Source organism: Centroberyx affinis, unplaced genomic scaffold, assembly GCF_046629955.1.
Source record: "Centroberyx affinis isolate AG114_WGS23_722 - 3 ecotype Tasmania unplaced genomic scaffold, CSIRO-AGI_Caff_v1 ptg000687l_1, whole genome shotgun sequence".
In the NCBI taxonomy this organism is placed as follows: domain Eukaryota; kingdom Metazoa; phylum Chordata; class Actinopteri; order Beryciformes; family Berycidae; genus Centroberyx; species Centroberyx affinis.
The window spans coordinates 311,412-328,935 of record NW_027279308.1 but is presented as its reverse complement, the minus strand read 5'-3'; the positions used below and the strand labels follow the sequence as shown (position 1 = coordinate 328,935).

Below are 17,524 nucleotides of genomic sequence, written 5' to 3'. Positions count from 1 at the left end.
TTATACTTGACGAATAAAAGTTTCTGATTCTGATTCTTCTCTTAGTTTTTTCAAGTAGAGTATCCAGTTGCTGTGATTTGCTTCAAGTGCAAGCTTTGCTGAGGTTGACAGCACTGATGCTTTCATAGGGAGCTGACACTGCTAAACAGGACTCTATGTGGATGAGTATGTGAAGTGCATTATTGATAGTGAGGGGATGACCTCGGAGTCCAGAGCAATCCCTCATTGGAAAAAGCCCAGGTAGAAGGTCTCCCATCTCTCCAACAGCTGTGAGGTCAAAGACATAAAAGAGCGGCATCTAATATAGCGGCACAAGAGGGACCGGAGACTTTGATGTGCTTTTAGGTTACTTTTTTTTCTCCGCTGTACGAGCGCATATGGGAGACTCTGACAACGGGGTGTATATGAGACATGAAGAGACTTTATATCAGCTGAGAGGCCTTTGTGCTTTTCCTCCTGGTACTTCACTGTGTTTCTGTCTTCCTCGCCCTTCACTCTCCTCTTTAATCCTTTGCTTTCTTTCCACCATCACAGTCCATGAAGGTCCCTCGTGAGCTCCCAGGGCTTGGGATCATTTTGCTTACCACAACAAAGAGAAAACATCCCCCATTTGTAAATGGGCTCCTGCCAGCTGGACAGGTTTTTTCAACAAGGATTTCAGCAGGGGAAAGGAAGTCTGCTCTCCTGAATCTCGGCAGCCAACAGCGTGGGTTGAGGGCTGAAATGAGCGATCAAATATAATTTGCTTTTGGCAACGCTTTACAGACATGACACCTCCCCCTGATGCAAGTCCTTTCTGTCTATTCTGAGATATTGAATGCTGAGTAAGATTTTGAAGATTTCTTTATCATCACTGTAGTTCTTGTGAGCTGTAGGGGATTTATTAATCATAATATTGACTTGTTTCTTTTCCAACTTTTCCCTTGGACCGTATTTCTCGCTTGTCTTTCATTTATGGGAATTAACAGAATATTTCTTATTCAGCCAGATGTTTAGTGCTGAGCCTTTTCCAAGTCTAATGCAAAGACCAGTATTTCCAGCTGCAACAAAAAAATAAAAAAGTGGGGAGCAAATGTTATCGTGATCTCTTTGCTTCCCATAGAAAATGATCAATCGTACTGTAAATTGTGCTCAAGTCTATGGCGGAACCATCTTGGACACCTTCACTATGTCTCAGAGGAATAAGCGTTATATTGTGTCTGCAATAGAACCAGAGGAGGCAATATCCTGAGGTGCTGAGCCCGATTTGCTCTGCTCAGGACTGGTGCCAGCAGAACAGCCCACAGATTGATCCAGCCAGTGCTCAACACTAATAACAAGTACAGGGGGTAAAACGGACAGATATATTATTACACTGACCGGAAACATCTGGTGGACAGTTGGACAGCGTTTGATCCAAACGCCTCCATCCAAATAGCTCCTCTAAGACACCTAAGATGATGGGGATGTTGTGGTAAGATGCAGATGCTGAGCGATTTAGAATGACAAGTGAAATCCCCTCATGGTCATCACTTCTGAAGAACAAGTAACCAAATGATGACAAGGTAGTCCTGATGTATGAGGCTGTCTTGTTTTTCAGCAGAATATGGTGTGAGCTTATGCTTATCCAAATAGCAAAATTATGACAGAGGCAATGATAGAAGAATTGCAAAAGCTATGTTTTTATTACGATTAGATACACTTATACACTTACAGCCATCAGAGAGTATAGGCTTTTTTTCCAAAGCAGGCATTATATTTGGCCATTAAAGCGAGACCCAATCAGTCAGCGAACTCATGGTAATCTGATTTGCAGTTGATCATTTCCTGAAAAATGAGACATGGCATCTGTTAAGTTTTAACGCTTGACCGTAAAGCATAAAGCTTATAATGGAGACACATTTAATTCCGCTTTGAAGTTTCGCTATTAGTTGGCTTTAATGTTAAACCTGCGGCTATGCTACCTGTGCTCCGGCACAGTGTGTGCTGCTTAACCAACTGTAAGAAGGGGGTCTGCAGCTGGATCAAACGGTGGCTGAGGGAAAATAGAGAGTGACACATATGCATATTGAACACATCAGTCCTCTGCTCCCAACCCAATCCCAAATGATCCAATATCAAGTCTACACAGCCTCCTCAGTCCACACTTCAAGCTTTTGATACACAGATTTAGCACAGTACTGCCTTGAGACCTGATGCTCTTCCTTTGGTTAAAAAAAACTCCTGAATATTGATTATTTGATGTGAATAGGAAGAAATGAACATGTGAGTACATTTCACTTGATGAGAAAGCAATTCTCGGAAAAAGCAGCTCTTAGCTCATTGCTGTTCCTAGTCCTCTTTTTTCCAGTGATGGAATTTTACTGAAGAGTTTTTCTTTGATTTGACTGCCCGGTCCTTTAACATAGGACTGAATGGGAGATGGAGGGACTTCAGGTTTGCCTCTTTTCAACTTCCAATCTTTTGTTGCATCATGTCTTTTTGTGAATGTCTGCTAATTAAGCCTGATGCTCAAGACTGGAGAAACTCTTGACTGACTGCCGTTCACTGTACTGCCTCTTCTCACCATGGCAAGGCAGACTGGGCGCACACACACACACACACACACACACACACGCACACACACAAATAAGGGTTTTTACTTTCTCATTTAGAGGAGAAGATGCATTGGACACGGTGTTAAAAATACAAGAGAAGAGAGGGTAGTAAAAATAAGAAAAAAAGAAGGTCTCAAGTTGTTTCCATGAATGACCCCCGACTGAGAGAGGAACAGCACTGGGAACAAAGATCATGTAGCCCATCAGGGAGCCCACATAGCATGTCTCAGCGGAGGAATGGAGGGTTCTCAAGTCTGAAAACACAAGGCCCTCAAAGGGGAAAAACAAATTTATTGCCTCTGTTTTTGTTCCATCAACAGGCTAGAAAAGGCTACAGTTCATTCTGATAAAAGAAATAATTTTCCATTAACATGCTTATGAAACTTTGATGAGTTTAAATGTTTGTATATATGACTATAAATGCGGCTATACCTTATCTAGCCAATGAAATGTAATAACCAAATCTAGGTCATGAAAAATGCATCTATAAATCCAAGTGTCCTTGATAACATCCAGTTGAATATATTTTTATTCTTTAATCCTCACTGTCTCCCATGTTAGGTGCTGATTTGGTGCTGCAGGGTAACAATCTAAAGGAGGCGGGAGGTGGGATGCAGTCAAACAGCTTCAGTCGAGCGCAGCAGCACCTGACAATCACCACTGCCCCCTGCTGGGCTCACACCTGTCTACAATCCTCCCTGCTTTCTATGCATTCTATACTATTCAATCCATTCACCCTATTTCAGTCACTATAGGAATCACAGAAAAGGAGACAGACTACTAGGGGGGGAGAAATGTTGCAATAACCGTGTGTGACAGCATTTGAACCCAGGTTCTTTCAGAGGCAGGTGTGGTTCACATAAAGGAGGGGTCTTCCACCATCCTCAAGGCATGGTGACTGAACTAGCCCTGATATGTGCTGTTTTCTCTTTCTGTCTTTGTATGGGAGAGAACACCATATCCAACTCCATGCCGAAATCTGGCAGTTAAATGTTGCCTATAACTTATCAGCAAATATATATGCTTTGTAGAACACGCCTTGAGACCTCTTCCGAATCGTTACAGTCCAGCCCAGTGGTAAATTTTGGCACACATATGGCCACCAAGCAGCATTGTTTCAATAAAATGTCTACTTTTAAAAATTATGCACACTGCTCACTACCGCCCCCCATTGTGTATTTTGGTTTAAGAAGATTGTAGGTCTTACAGGCAAACCAGTTAGAAAAGAAAAAGAAAACAAAAATGTTATAAAAGAATAATTTTACTGAAATAAATGGTGACGTTCTGGGATGTATGCAAGGCAACATTACAGTAAACTGCCAGATTTCACAATCGAGTTTGACGTGATTTTCTCTCCCATACAAAGAGAGAAAGGCACGTATTGAGGCTAGGTCCAGATTAAGTATGTTGAAATGGGAAGTGGTGAAATGAGTTAGCGACTGACCAGACCAGAGTGACGTAAAAGTGGAACTGTCAACAGGCCATCAGCTCATGTTCAGTGGAGATTGATGGACAAAAGTAACGCGGTGTGAAGCCACACCTGGTCGGAAGTAGCCAGGGTCAAGGTCAGGCAAGACTCCTCGCTCCGTACAGGTGTCCTTCTGACAGCTACAAAAAATTTACTGCAAAGCACCACGGCAACACATCTCACAAATGAAAATAGTTTAGAGACAGCAGAAAGCTGCGCAGATTAAACCAAGATAACTCTGGGTCAACCTGTCATGTCAGTGCAGGCCTTTCTTAAATGTAGAGGTGTTTTCCAGGAGAACAGGCTAAGCTGACTTGATGAAGTCTACTGTCTGATGCACTTGATATTAATCTGACATTCATCACTGTCTTTATCACCAACAGAATTGTCACTGAGGCTTGAATTTCACAAAGCAACACAAAGTCACACATACTTAATTACTTAATTCAGTAAGATGCATATATATATATATATTTGTATGCCATATATCTAACAGGGTGAAAAGGAAGTAATCCCAGCAAACCCCGCAGAGTTGAGAAAAAAGTGGCAGCTCCTGTATGTTTAATGGGAACGGTCACCTCATAGGTCACATGACCACCTGTAGACAGTCTTTTAGTAAAGAGATCTGTGGCGTGAGACTCAGTTCACTGGAAACCATCTGGTCTGCGTGAGAATGCCGCTCCGAGCGTCATGGCAACGTGCACAAGGAGGAAGTGAAGAGTAGGGGGGTGGGCAGCCGTGGTGGGAAACTAATCTGGGCAGTGCTTCACAAATCAACACAGCATGAGAAAGCCTGCCATCACACTAAAACATCACTCAGAGCTTAATTGAATCATTGGTTATGTTTCTTTGTTCCTGCGGGTTGAAACACGGTTCGTACCTTTGTTTAAAAGAGATGCAGTGACAAGGCTTTTCCAGGTCAGTGCAAGAGCGGTGCGCTGACCAATGGAGCTTCGTTTCTATTACTGGGCATTGCTCCTACTGAAAACAAATCAAGAGGTATAAAAATGAAAACCATGCATAAATAGACACAGGTATTATTGCACACGCAAACACTGATGTTCTTCCAAAATGGACACCCTGTCATCTCAACTAGTGGCAGTTTTCTCCTCTGCCTTGATTTCCTTGTTGCTCGCCCCCAGGGACGACCCCTTAAAAGGTCAGACAAACACAACTCAACCAAACGAGACTGGACCTCAGGAGGTTCCAAACTAAAACAAAAACTACATCCCGGGGGAGGGGGGAGTGCAAGGGAGAGTACGCAGTGTTTTCAAACACTTAAAGAGGACCACTCAGGAGCCAAGCGCTTTTTGTATCACTGGCGATGCAACCTGCATAAAACTTACAGAAATGGACTCAAAGGGCTGTCAGTCGCAGATAAAGTGTGTGTGAGAGAAAGACAGATGCAAGGGAGTGTGTGTGTTTTTGTGTGTGTGTGAGAGAGAGAGAGAGAGAGAGTGACAGAGCACTATGTGAGGATAGAAGCCAGCACTCTTAGAGGGCCAAGCAGAGGAAAAACGAGGATAAGAGCCTCTCCAAAGAGCATTGATTTGATTTGAAGAAGCCAGTGCCATTTAGCACGTACACCCTGGGTCTTTCCATTCACGAACAGGAGGGGTGGTTGGCGGGACAGAGAGAGAGAGAGAGAAAGAGAGAGAGAGAGAGAGAGAAGGATTGGGGGGGTTTGCTGATACTTGGATGGACGAAGATTCATGGCGCTGGCACCACAAGGCACCACCCAACATCAAATCAGAAGAAGAGTGATGAATGCGCATTGTAGATCGACTGAATGTCATCACTCACATCTCACTTCACTGCCTGGTCTATGAAACCTGTGCCTGTGTCCAATTGTCTGCTTTGGCTAGCTTATTTCTTCTCACCTCATTTTACAAACAGTGGGGGCCTTTTACAAAACCCCCTCTCTCGAAATAGGCTAATTGTGTTCAGTTGACTTCCTTGGATGCAACAGCCCTTACAAGTTAATCACCCAGGAAAGCCTCTTAGTGACAGCTACGCCTTAATTGCATACCAGAGTGTGCCCATCAATTTGAAGAGTGGCAAATCCAGACATTCCATCTGCATGGGAATTCAATATTCTGTCTAAGAGTTTTGTCTTTTCACGGATAGAAATCCTGATCTAAAGAGAAGTCACAGCATAGAGAAGCTGTATAAGAAGCTATCAGTGAGACTGTGAGATGGAAAACTTATCATGAGGAGCATAACACCAACATTGGCTAATTCAATGATTTTGCGTGCTTGACCAAAGGTTCCTGCACAAATTCAACAATCCAGTGAGATTCCACAGTTTTGCTTTTCTAAAATCCCTGCCAGTCTTTCTTGTTTATAGGTTCTTCAGTAGGGGTTAACATCAGGGGCTCTTCAGCGTTCACCAAAACATTAAAGGCAAAACAAACTATCCTGCCCAGAGTGACTATAAAAGGGGATGCGGTGGGGCGGGGTGGACTTGCTTGTGTGTGGTGTGACCATGCCCACTCATCCTTGGTTCAGTCTCAGCTCATCTGGCCATCCCATGCTGTGTTTAGCAGTTTATCCAGGGAAGCAGGGTGAAGAAGCTAACCTTTTCCACACAGCCATAACTTCCCACCATGACATCAAACCAACATCGCCTCAGTGTCCCTCAGCACTCGCTGTGAAAATGTCAGACCAGCTCTTTTCATCTGAGGGAAATCCTATCTGATTTACTCCCCACCCCCTCTTCCTCAGCTGAGGCGCCTGTTTGTATAGCGCCATGTTTCATTTGAATATCAAAGCCTGTGAGAAGGTGGCCAGACACTTTAAATGCCATTTTTTGGGCTTCTCTCAAGGAATGTGACTGCTTAAGTGTCCTTGACGAAGGGACCTGGTCATTGAGACAATGCTGTCTTTGTGATGGCAGGGCGACGGTAATCTCTATCTTTCATTCCGTGGATGAGACGATTACAGAAGGAGTCCATTTGCATCTCAGTGCACTGCTCTCTTATGCTCCGCAGTCTGGATGGCATTTGAGAAATTGTTCACATTTTTTGACCATGGACCCAAGGAGCTATGATGGTGAACATGCCCCAGAGGTCTCCTACTTCCATGCACAATACCTAACTATGCAGAGCCAACTGTTGAGCAGGGAGACACACTGAAGTCTTATCAGCAATGACCTAGAAATAACCTGGAAAACCATAACTGTCATGGTCCCATAAACTGTGGGCTGAATAAATTATTAAGATGTCTACTGTCTACAATCTGCAATATCTTCTCTATCAAAATGCAAAAACAGTCCTCACTTCCAAGCACCTGACAACTGGGTCTGCTTTCTCTCATCAGTTTAAGTTTTGTTGTTATTTTGACCTCTCTTAGGGTAGGAACCCATAAATCAGAGAAAACTGAAAATCAATAGAGAGAATGCTGCCTGTTCACCGGGGCTTAGGGCTACCTAAATGGTTTCGCTTACACAACATTTTGTTGAAAGAATAAACCTACCCTGAGGACAAAAAAGAAACCTGTTTGTACCAAGGTAATTATGAGGTGCCAAAACCAAAGGAAAACTAGGGGCCAATAATCTCCACCATCAATTCAAGCTGTTGTACTTGTAGTAAATGGCTTGTTCGCTGTTTCAATAAAGCCTTGAGGGAGACACAGGCTTTACTGTAACTTTATCTCAAACATCTCACCGGCTATACAATAAGTCAAAAAGAAAAGACTTCTGTAAGCAGATCCATTTTTGCACATATGCATATACCTCTAAGGGTTTCTTTTATGCCAAACCCATAAGATAAATCCTGAAAAACAGCAAACAATAACAATGGATTCAAGAGGAAACAGGGTTTCCTTTGTGCTTTCTGTCATCTGCTTATGTAGGCTTGGAGGCGGAGGCATGCAATGTTCTCATGATAACACTATCAAACATCAAACTGAACCTCTTTATCTGGTCGTCTGGGCATGAAGAATCTACCTGTATCCTCTGCTTTCTGCAACAAAAGTCGGGCATGTTCCTACACTGTTCCTTGTCCTTTCATCTGACAGTGAACTCGGCGCGTGTAGAGGGATGACATCCATGACCCTATCTTTGTTGTGGTTTCTGAACGTCTGAACGACAGCAACATGAGAATCAAACTATCCCTGTGACCCAAAGATACATGTTACATGATCATCATATACATTACAGGATCATGATGATTTATTCTTTTCCCCTGCGCTGGCACGTCAGTCCACATCTGGAAACAACAGCGCTTCCTTAACATGAGGAATCATAAATCTGGAGGTCTGTGAAGTGAGGCAGGAAGCCTTGGGTTATGCTGAAATCATAACTTCATTTCAATTGATGGAAGACTTTCTCCCACTTTAAAAGCTCCTGTTATTTCATGAGAGGATATTCTGTTCCCCTTACAAGGCATCTGAGTGTAGACTGCATGTTGCTTAGGGAAAGTGAAACTTCTCAGGTGAGAAAAGAAGAAAGAAAGACAGACAGAAAGAAAGGAAGAAAATACCTATGACAATTTCAATAGGAACTGAAGATAGAAACTGTTGAAGGAATAGCACAGATCATAAAGGAAATTTTGTCAATCAAGACACCAGACTATAACTTAAAAGCCCTTGTAGTCCTACTTGACAGATCTAGGTTCATTTGTGCACTTGTGTATTTCTGGTAGTAATTGGTCTTCACCACGAGCGTCGCTGTCTGACCTCGATCTCGCGAGATTGTCGAGCAGGAAGGTCAACAGTCCAAGATGGCTGCCCGCAGTGTCTTGAGGTCCCTTTGGACCTCTTTAGCTGGCGTTAAAACAGCCGCTGCTGGCAGCAACTTATGTACTCTGCAGAGGAGAAATGTTCCCCAACTGTCGGCTTTTGTAAACATTCAGAGCAGAGGGATCCGCCAAGGTGAGATCTCTTTGGAAACGTCACGTCGTTAGCATGTCAAGTGAAATCTTAGCCAAGTTAGCTAGCATGTTACCCATTACAGCATCACCAATAACCGCATGTCAAGATTACATTGTTGATATGGGTAAATATTGTATTTGTGAACATGGACATAAGTTACTTACAGTCTCACATTATCTGTGGTTTTCTGTTGTAACTTTCATGATTCCGTTTCGGAAACGTGCATTTTTTTTTTGTACTGTAGTTAGGATGACCACAACTTGACTAAAGAAGAATGGGAATACTTAGGAAATGAAGAGGTGCTCAACATGCCCCAGAAATAAGTTGATATGAGTTTAGTCTTTTAAACGGAACTTTAATGATTGTATTAGTTCACACCATAATCCCTCAAAATGCCTCTCAAACATTAGTGCAGAGCAGAACAAAAGTACTATTGGTAGTAACTATAATGTTAATGTCATGGAAATATTATGATTAATGACTACACATTGTCTATTCTACAGTGGTGGAGAAGCAAGAGGGTAAAACAACAATTGTAAGTAAAATTGTATTTGATGTGAAACTGTTATGGTTGTATACGTGCATGCAGGAAGCTGTTTAAATGTTTTGTTTAATTTAGGTAAATAGCTTTTCTCATAATTTTTGTGACAAGTACACAGTGTTTCCACAAGCACAGTGGCAAGCCAGAACAAATAGCGTCTAAATAGTCTAAATAAATGTGTCTAACTAAAACTAAAAATGTACAAATGTTTATATTTGGGGTATGTTTTACTATTAATTGTCGTGACTTGCAAAGCATCACATCAGGACTGTTTTGTAAGACAACATTAAATACATAACTCAGTAGAGAAATTGCTATGACTTTATGATACACACTGAACAGTGATACATTATTGACAAAAGAAGTGACGTGTCTACAGTTGGTATTGAGAAGATGATTACAGGTAGGAGTTGTAAATGTAACCTGTGCTAATGCTGCCACTGAACTGGAACACAATATGTAACAATTAAACATTGCTCTGCATCGTCTGTGCAGACAACACATCTTAACTCTGATTTTATATCTGTACATCATGGTCTGTCAAGTCGAATCAAACTGATGAGTTAGACCAGTGTACTCATGTTCATCTTATATCCGAATGGCAATTTTACATATCGTTGACATCTAAAAAGGGTGAAGTTACTGTCTAGCACACGCCCTTACAAACACATGAGAGCAGTGTGGAGCATAGAATCGTAAGTTCAGCTTGTTTTCATAAGGAGAGGCTCTGTCAGATTGGATGAGATGCAACAAGAGCAAAGCTCCTTTCACCTGCATTGGCATGGCTCTAAAATGAGGGGAAGCAAAGTGTGGAGATAGGTGTGTCTGATGTGCAACTTCAAGGCTCCTAGCATCACTACAGCGATCAGATTCAGGAGAACTGACCACATTAATAACATAAGAAATTTCTATTAAAGTAGACGACTGTAAGAGTCAGTAATGATCTTTCTGTCTGGCAGCTGGCACTTGAGGAAAACACAGAGTACCGCTGGAGATCCCTTTGACAGCCGCAGTCCATCTCTGTTAAAATGTCCTTGTGCAAGACACAATGTACCTGTACCTGTCCCAGCGGCAACACATCTGTCTTTTCCTGTGCTCTTAACTCCTCTGACACTATGTGTGTGAGAACTACATGTATGCATGTTTTAGGAAAATTAACAAATTACACGTTAAGGGGATCTGGCACTCTACATTCCTTGGGGTGTGGAGGAGCTGATAGTGGGGAGAATGACTCATGATACAAAGCCCCTTTCTCTCACTGCACTTAAATGTGAATATTAGTAGAGATGCACTGTGCCCCATTTTGTTTGAGATCTCTTAGGACAGCAAAACCCCACTTTGAGAATAACTTGTGGGGACTACATAGATAAGCCTAAGAAGTAAGATACCATAGCTAATTAGACTAATAGTAGGAATGTTACTCTTTTGCCAGATTGAGGGACAAACAGTGGATGTTCCAGCAGGACCACAACCTCCCAACCCCACAGCCAAGTGCCCCATCTACCGATGGGAGCTGCAGCACAAATACAACTACACGGTAAGTGCATTCACTGGCGTAATGACCAAGTTATCAGTGAGAGATTATGTAAAGTGTATGAGCCCTTTTGTATGGGACCTTTTCCTCCTCCTCCTTTAGTATTTTGATTTTCTTCTCTCATTTTTGTTTTACCCTTTCAGGATGTCTTGTTGCTCAGTCAGTTTATCAGGTCAGATGGAGGGATGTTACCCAGGAGAGTCACTGGTCTCTGTCCAGAGGAACATCGCAAGATCGCCATCTGTGTGCAGATGGCTCACAGAGCAGGTCTGTGTTACTGCCTGTCCCCAGTTTGTGTATCTATACTTCAGTCTCCCTACATTCCAATTTCTGACAAATGAACCTCGCTTTCCTCTTCTATTTTGAAACTGGGTCCCTACGGTTGCAAGTTGGAAATACTGCAAGTTCTCAGCATGTCTCAGAGACAGTACTGTGTTTAATTAGAGAAAAGTAAACAAAGGCGTGGTGAATCTAACATTGTCAAGATGGCAAGAAATGGGGCCGTGTGGACATGGTAATAGGTTACATACTCATTGGCCGCCTGTACATTCCCACAAATTAAAGTGACCAAAATATTGAAGTTTAATTTTGTTGGCCTGTCACGATGCCAGTTGCATAATTTTTTATATATTTTGCTTGCCGATTCCCATCCAGACAATTCCCGCTTGTACAGTCCCAACCAAACCACACATTTTTATATTTTCACTGACCAAGATATTGAAGTTGAATTTGTTAGCCTGTCATGATGTCAGTTACATTGACTTTTTAAATAAATATTTGGCTTTAGTTGTGACTGGTAGCAATGCTAGTGAGTTAGTTGTACCCAGCTGGTACCTGAATGGACCATGTGTATCTAAATAGAAATACATCCTTCTTTGTATTTGTATTTGTATTTGTATACTTTATTATCCCCATGAGGAAATTTGTCCTCTGCATTTGACCCATCCTATACACACACTAGGAGCAGTGGGCAGCCGCAGTACAGTGCCTTGGTCAGGGGCACTGACCTCTTGGCATAAGATTTACTGATTGATAGTTGGTGTTTTTGATGACACAAAAGCTGAGACACGTTTGAATGAAGAAAGTAAGTGTTTTTGTTTTGTTCAAGGTCTGCTCCCTGACCACAAACCCAAACTCCCAGAGGACCATGTCCCAAAGAGGCCCAAGCCACAACTCAACAGGTAAAGTATGCATGTGTGCATGAAAAACTATGGGTGCCCTTGTGCACAGCCGTGCTACTCATCCAGGGTGCAGCTAGAGCAGGAACAGTACAACATTCAAGATCAAAGTAATCCAGCGCACACCGTTTGTTCAAATCGACATTTTTAGTTTAATTCATATAAAATATCGGGGCGAACACCGCGTTTCGCATTGCGTATGCATGTGTGCGTGTTTATATGACTGGAAATGTGTACTTGTATGTGTGTGTGTGTGTGTGTGTGTGTGTGCGAAAGCGGTCAATCCTGTGTATGTGTGCATGTCCCACCATTATCTCTGATCTCCTTGTGACCAACTCTCAGAATGGATGTCAAGTTCAACTCACATTAGCATTATTCTTATCTTTCAATCTTTCATCTACTGTTTCAATTTACAGATACCTGACTCGCTGGTCCATTGACACGGTGAAACCCATCTACAAAACGGGTCTGAAGTGGTGTAAGAAGCGCATGCCTGTTGGCCACCCAATACTCAAGGACAATGTGCGTTATGGCATCAAACCCCTTTACTTTAAACACTGAAGGACAGAATGGCTGCCACATCAGTACAGCAAATGAAGAAGAGGGTGGGGACCAATATGCAGGGAGGCAATTTCCACTGATGTTCCACAACCACAAAGCGCAAGTGATCTAGCAATTTACACTGGGGAAAGGCTGAAAAAAGTTTTGTGCATCTGTATTTATTCTGTCTTTTTCTGTGTTTATTAAGCTGCCTCGTGCTTTGAGGGAATCATGCTGAGCACCACCCAGAACCATCTATTCTCTCTCATTTGGTTTTTTAAAAAGCCCTTGAAATTAACTCTGCTGACAACTTTGCGTGAACAGCAACTGTGTCACTGTTACAGTTTCAAAGTAGGTGGTATGTTGACTGTGTATACTCAAGGCAACACAGATGTGCAAATAAAACGTGTCCGTTTACTCTGCCTCTCAGCGTGTGTTTACTGTATGAGTGTATGGGAATACCTTTTGTGCATGTGAACTAAATGGAATGAAAAGCCTATAGAAGTAAATCACAAACTGTATGACTGTTCCTCTTTAGTTTATTTGCGGTAAGACAACACAAACAAAAAAATCCCACATCTATTGCATGAAATCTATTTTGGTTTTGAGGTTTGGTGTGGATGATAGCGCTATGCACATGAGAAATTGTTCGCTTGGATTAGGGATAAGATTTGCTTGTCTCTTTTTATAGCATGAAGGGAAGGTCCAAATTCTTGGACCCATCACCCATGTAGATGTATCCGTGCTGCGGTGTCATTGGTACATGGAAGAAGGTCAGGCCAAGCCACAAAAGGCTGCGGATCACACACACGTTGCTGCAACATTCAAACTGAAGGCTCCATGATCCTACACACAAACAGAGATGAGATGAAGTTTATATCATATAAAAATGATGTCTTGCACAACTATTGCTCTTCCCAAATTAGGGGGATTTGCAGAGATCACACAGTTGCAGAGCCCCTTCAGTTCTCCATGCTGACAGACTCCAGATTATTATTATAAAATGTACAGTACTTAATAATGTGAAATGGCGAGGCTTATACATTAAAATTCAATGTTGGCAAGTAGTTCAGTCACCCATGGGCCAGTTTTCCCTGTGTCTCTGTATCAGGGTGGCCTTGCTGCACACAGCTGTCTGCTGCTGGCCTTCAGCCACGGCCAGAGAGCATTGTTAATGCTGAATGGGATCTTAGCAGAACGCTGCCACGTCATGTTCACTGACTGTCTGTGGTGTTGAGCTGGACTGAAATGGAGGCTCCAGTACTCTTTGGAAGTAATTCCCAGATGACTTGACTATTCCCATGCCAAAGGCATCCAAAGGATATTCCAATAAATCAGCCCATTGTGCTTTTGATATCTGTAGTCTAACCTGTTTCTCAATACTTTTGGGTGTGGCCGTGAACCCAAGACCCAGAGAATTGAGAACAAGACCTGGATCTGCTACTATGAAAACATTAAAGCCATTTGATGGATTTCTTTAAACACAAGGGTGGTGATTCCAACAAGTCAGGTCAATTTTTTTTAAATAAATTGTGGATGCAGCATGTAGGCATTAGTGTGCAGGTTGTAATTGTAAATCACTAATACTGCTGTAGATCAGGGAGTGTGAATTTTTAATTCCACTGTGGCATTAGGAGGAACCTGAAGCCATAAATCAGGAGCTGGAAACAGAGACTGTTTCCATAAACTCCCATGCAAACCTTCAGGATTGTTGTGGGGAAGAGGGGGAACTCAACTTGGGGTCCCAAAGGAAAGCACCTGTCTTTGGGTGGAGATACAGTAGGCCACATTGTCCACCGAGACCCCTCTTGAAGATGTTAATTCTTTCTACTTTTCAGCAAAAGTCAGCGGTCTGCTGCTGAAATGAGTGTGGCATTGGGACAGCTGTATAATGTTTGCTGGACTGACAATGCTGCAGACATTCGTATAAACTCAAAGAACACACACAAACGTGTCTAAGCCCTCTTAAATCAGACAGCTGTTGCGTGTTTTGGTCATGGGCACTAAACACACTCAAACATTTTCTCTCTTTTTCACACACACATGCACTTGTGCAAACATTAATAACAAACAGGACCTCACTTCATCTACATTCATACATCTACAACTATGGCCTACATCCAGCTGAGCAACCAACCTCACACTAAGCAAACAATAACATGTCTCAGTATTACCATTAACTGAATGTAATTTCAGTTTGATTTCCTACAGATATGAGCGATCCGATTAATTATTTGGCATCTATTTGGTTTCTGGTGGTCCTTTCACTACTTTCTGGGTGCTATCTTTGTGCTACTCACTAACCCGGTGAACTCGCAGTGGGTGGGTCTGAAATCCAGGACTGAGGGCCCAGCCATGTCTAATCCAACAGTGTTAGATTGGCTGGGTTGCCTGTTATCAGACCATTGCAAAAACTCAATGGTGAGCAAAGTCGAGGGCAAATTCTTCCAGCATATTCTGAGAATACATATTCCATCTGGTGCAGATGAGCAGTCAGCAGCACAAGGAGGCCAACGTGACTTGATCGTGATGACTAGGAAGGTTTAGTGATTCAGCCTTGCTTACGTCCTCACCTCTGGTGATCTGCTATAGCAGCAACTTATTTATATGACCTAACCAAAACAGACCTTTTTACTGTACACAGAACACTGAAAAATGTAGGGGGGAGGGGGCAACAGGCTCATCAACCAGAGGAGGATGTCTCGGTTGTTTCGTCCTGAGAGAATTCTCCGGTGACTCACTGGCAAACTGAATCATCGTACTGATTTGTGCCAGTAACACAGCTCATTTAGGTATAATGTAGCATGGCAGCTGGAACATGGCAAACACAAGTAACCTCATGTTATACCACCGGCATTGTAAAGGCCTCATTAACAATTGTTGCTTGAGCATTTGCTCGAAATGTGTTAATGGTTTTCAGGCCATGCGGGTAACTTTTTCTGTACTGGTTAAGATATAGTTGTCCTTACGACATTTCTCAGAGGTCACTGATCTTTAAAACATTAGTTGAGAGGGGTGCTGTTGTACTTCAATACTTCAGCAAATCCTGTAGTACACCAGACCTGAAATCTGGGTTCTTTCTGGTTGGTGTGTAGTCATACATATGGTGCCAGGTTATAGTGTAGTGTAGGCTGAACCCTGTGGTTTCACCTTTAGGTATGTCGTCACTCAGTGGGTCCAGGAAGTCAACCGATGGGTTCAAATAAGCCATGTCCAGGATGGATTTCTTCTTCAGATTTTTTGGCTCGGTAAAGTGAAGAAAATTGCTGAGCTTCTCTGCCTCCAAGTGAGAAAGACCTGAGGAATAATGCATGAAGACACAGCATTCAAATTGAATTACAGCAATGGTGACACAATGATACAGTGGTACAATTTAGTGTATGAAAACAGAAACATGCAGCATACACAGGACATTCACACACATGTGCACCACTCTTCTAATATTAATATGAATAGCGGTTGAAAAACCATACATCTGCACTTAGTCACTACCTCTTAGTCACTACCTCTTGTTGGGTCTCTTGAGGGACTACAGTGAAACACATACACACACAACCATGTGGCACAGCAATATAAATTTACCGTCAAAGCTGCGGTTGGTCTGGACAAGACCGTGAGGACTCTTGATGAAAGCGCCACGTGGGACCACAGACACTTCCTCGTCGATCTGATGAATTATCACTGCCAGCCTCCTTTCCTCGTTCACCTTGATCTGCAACCAAAAGCAACATAACATACATTTTGGGACCTAATCTGCAATTCTCCTGAGCGCTGAGTGCCAAGGTGGGACAGTGTTTGCTGTGCAATTGTATCTAACAGCGCTGCTTAGGGGTATTTTTTACATTTTGGTTCCAGGTACGGTTCTAGTGCAGGTTGCTGTGCTAAAAATTGTATTCTTTTGATTCTCTTCCATAATATAGCCTGGCCAAAAAAGAATTTAACACTGTCTCTTGCAGTGGTGATTTTTTTCTTGCTGTGATGCCGTACCCCTGCTGAATGAATAACCATGGAAACACTGGCAGAGTCTCCTTTGACTGACTGGTGCGTGCTTCCATGACCCAATGAGACCATGAGACACCCATTATCAAATCTGTCCCTTTACATGTACACAGCATTGACCACACTTACCACGAGCTCCTCCTCTACAACCTCATCTCCCTCTCCTCGCCTGCGTGTCTCAACATGCTCATACTCATATGAGGGGTCTCCCATGAAGCGACCCTTTGCAGCTTTGGACACTTCCTCAGTAATTGAATCTGTGGCAGGGGGGAGCAGGAACCAGTCCATGCAGTTGAAGCTGGAGAGAACAGACACACACAACATAGCTTAATAGCAAATGGTAGCACTAGCAGAGACACAGACAGACAGAGAAAGGAATTCAATCAGGAGAGTTATTTTACCTATAAAGATTATTTTTGTCTTTCATCTCATCCTCTCCCTTCCCCTGGGCGATAAAATAATCCCCCTTTATTCCCAATATTTTGCCCCAGAACAAGACACGATTGAACTTGTAGTTCTTCTTCAGGATGACCAAGGAAGTCTGCAGAGCGGCCCTTTGCTCAGCATTCAAAGTATAACCGCTTCCAGCAACAAGGTCCAAAGAGTAGTACAACGAATTTGAGTCCATTTTGTGTATGAAATAAACGCCGTTATAATGTAAGCATTGGTGAAGATAACGTTATCTAGAAAAAAACTGCTAACATGCTAGCTTAAGCTACAAGTCCGGTTGCCAGTTTTGTTGCTAATGAAAACAAATCTCTTAGTTACTCACGTTGTCATAGCAACGCTCCGGAAAGATTTTTTTAAAAATCTTTT

The 17,524-nt window shown here is 42.6% G+C and overlaps 2 protein-coding genes across 3 annotated transcripts; one reads left to right on the top strand and one right to left on the bottom strand.

The window, feature by feature from the left end:
- Positions 1-8,751: 8,751 nt before the first annotated feature.
- On the top strand, positions 8,752-13,117 carry mrps18a (mitochondrial ribosomal protein S18A). Its single transcript, XM_071519339.1, has 6 exons — positions 8,752-8,916; positions 9,420-9,451; positions 10,890-10,994; positions 11,135-11,258; positions 12,100-12,172; positions 12,586-13,117. Exons 1-6 carry the CDS (start codon positions 8,766-8,768, stop codon positions 12,728-12,730), a joined length of 630 nt encoding a protein of 209 aa, XP_071375440.1. The 5' UTR covers positions 8,752-8,765; the 3' UTR covers positions 12,731-13,117.
- Positions 13,118-13,394: 277 nt separating this feature from the next.
- Positions 13,395-17,336, bottom strand: rsph9 (radial spoke head component 9). 2 transcript variants are annotated; one of them, XM_071519349.1, is made up of 5 exons: positions 17,110-17,336; positions 16,838-17,006; positions 16,292-16,421; positions 15,860-16,006; positions 13,395-13,555 (listed from the first exon to the last, which is right to left on the bottom strand). In XM_071519349.1, the coding sequence occupies exons 1-5, from the start codon at positions 17,334-17,336 to the stop codon at positions 13,395-13,397; spliced, it is 834 nt and encodes a 277-aa protein (XP_071375450.1). The 2 variants fall into 2 exon arrangements, with proteins under 2 accessions (XP_071375450.1, XP_071375451.1); XM_071519350.1 differs by having other exon boundaries at positions 16,292-16,376.
- Between the last annotated feature and the right edge of the window lie 188 nt (positions 17,337-17,524).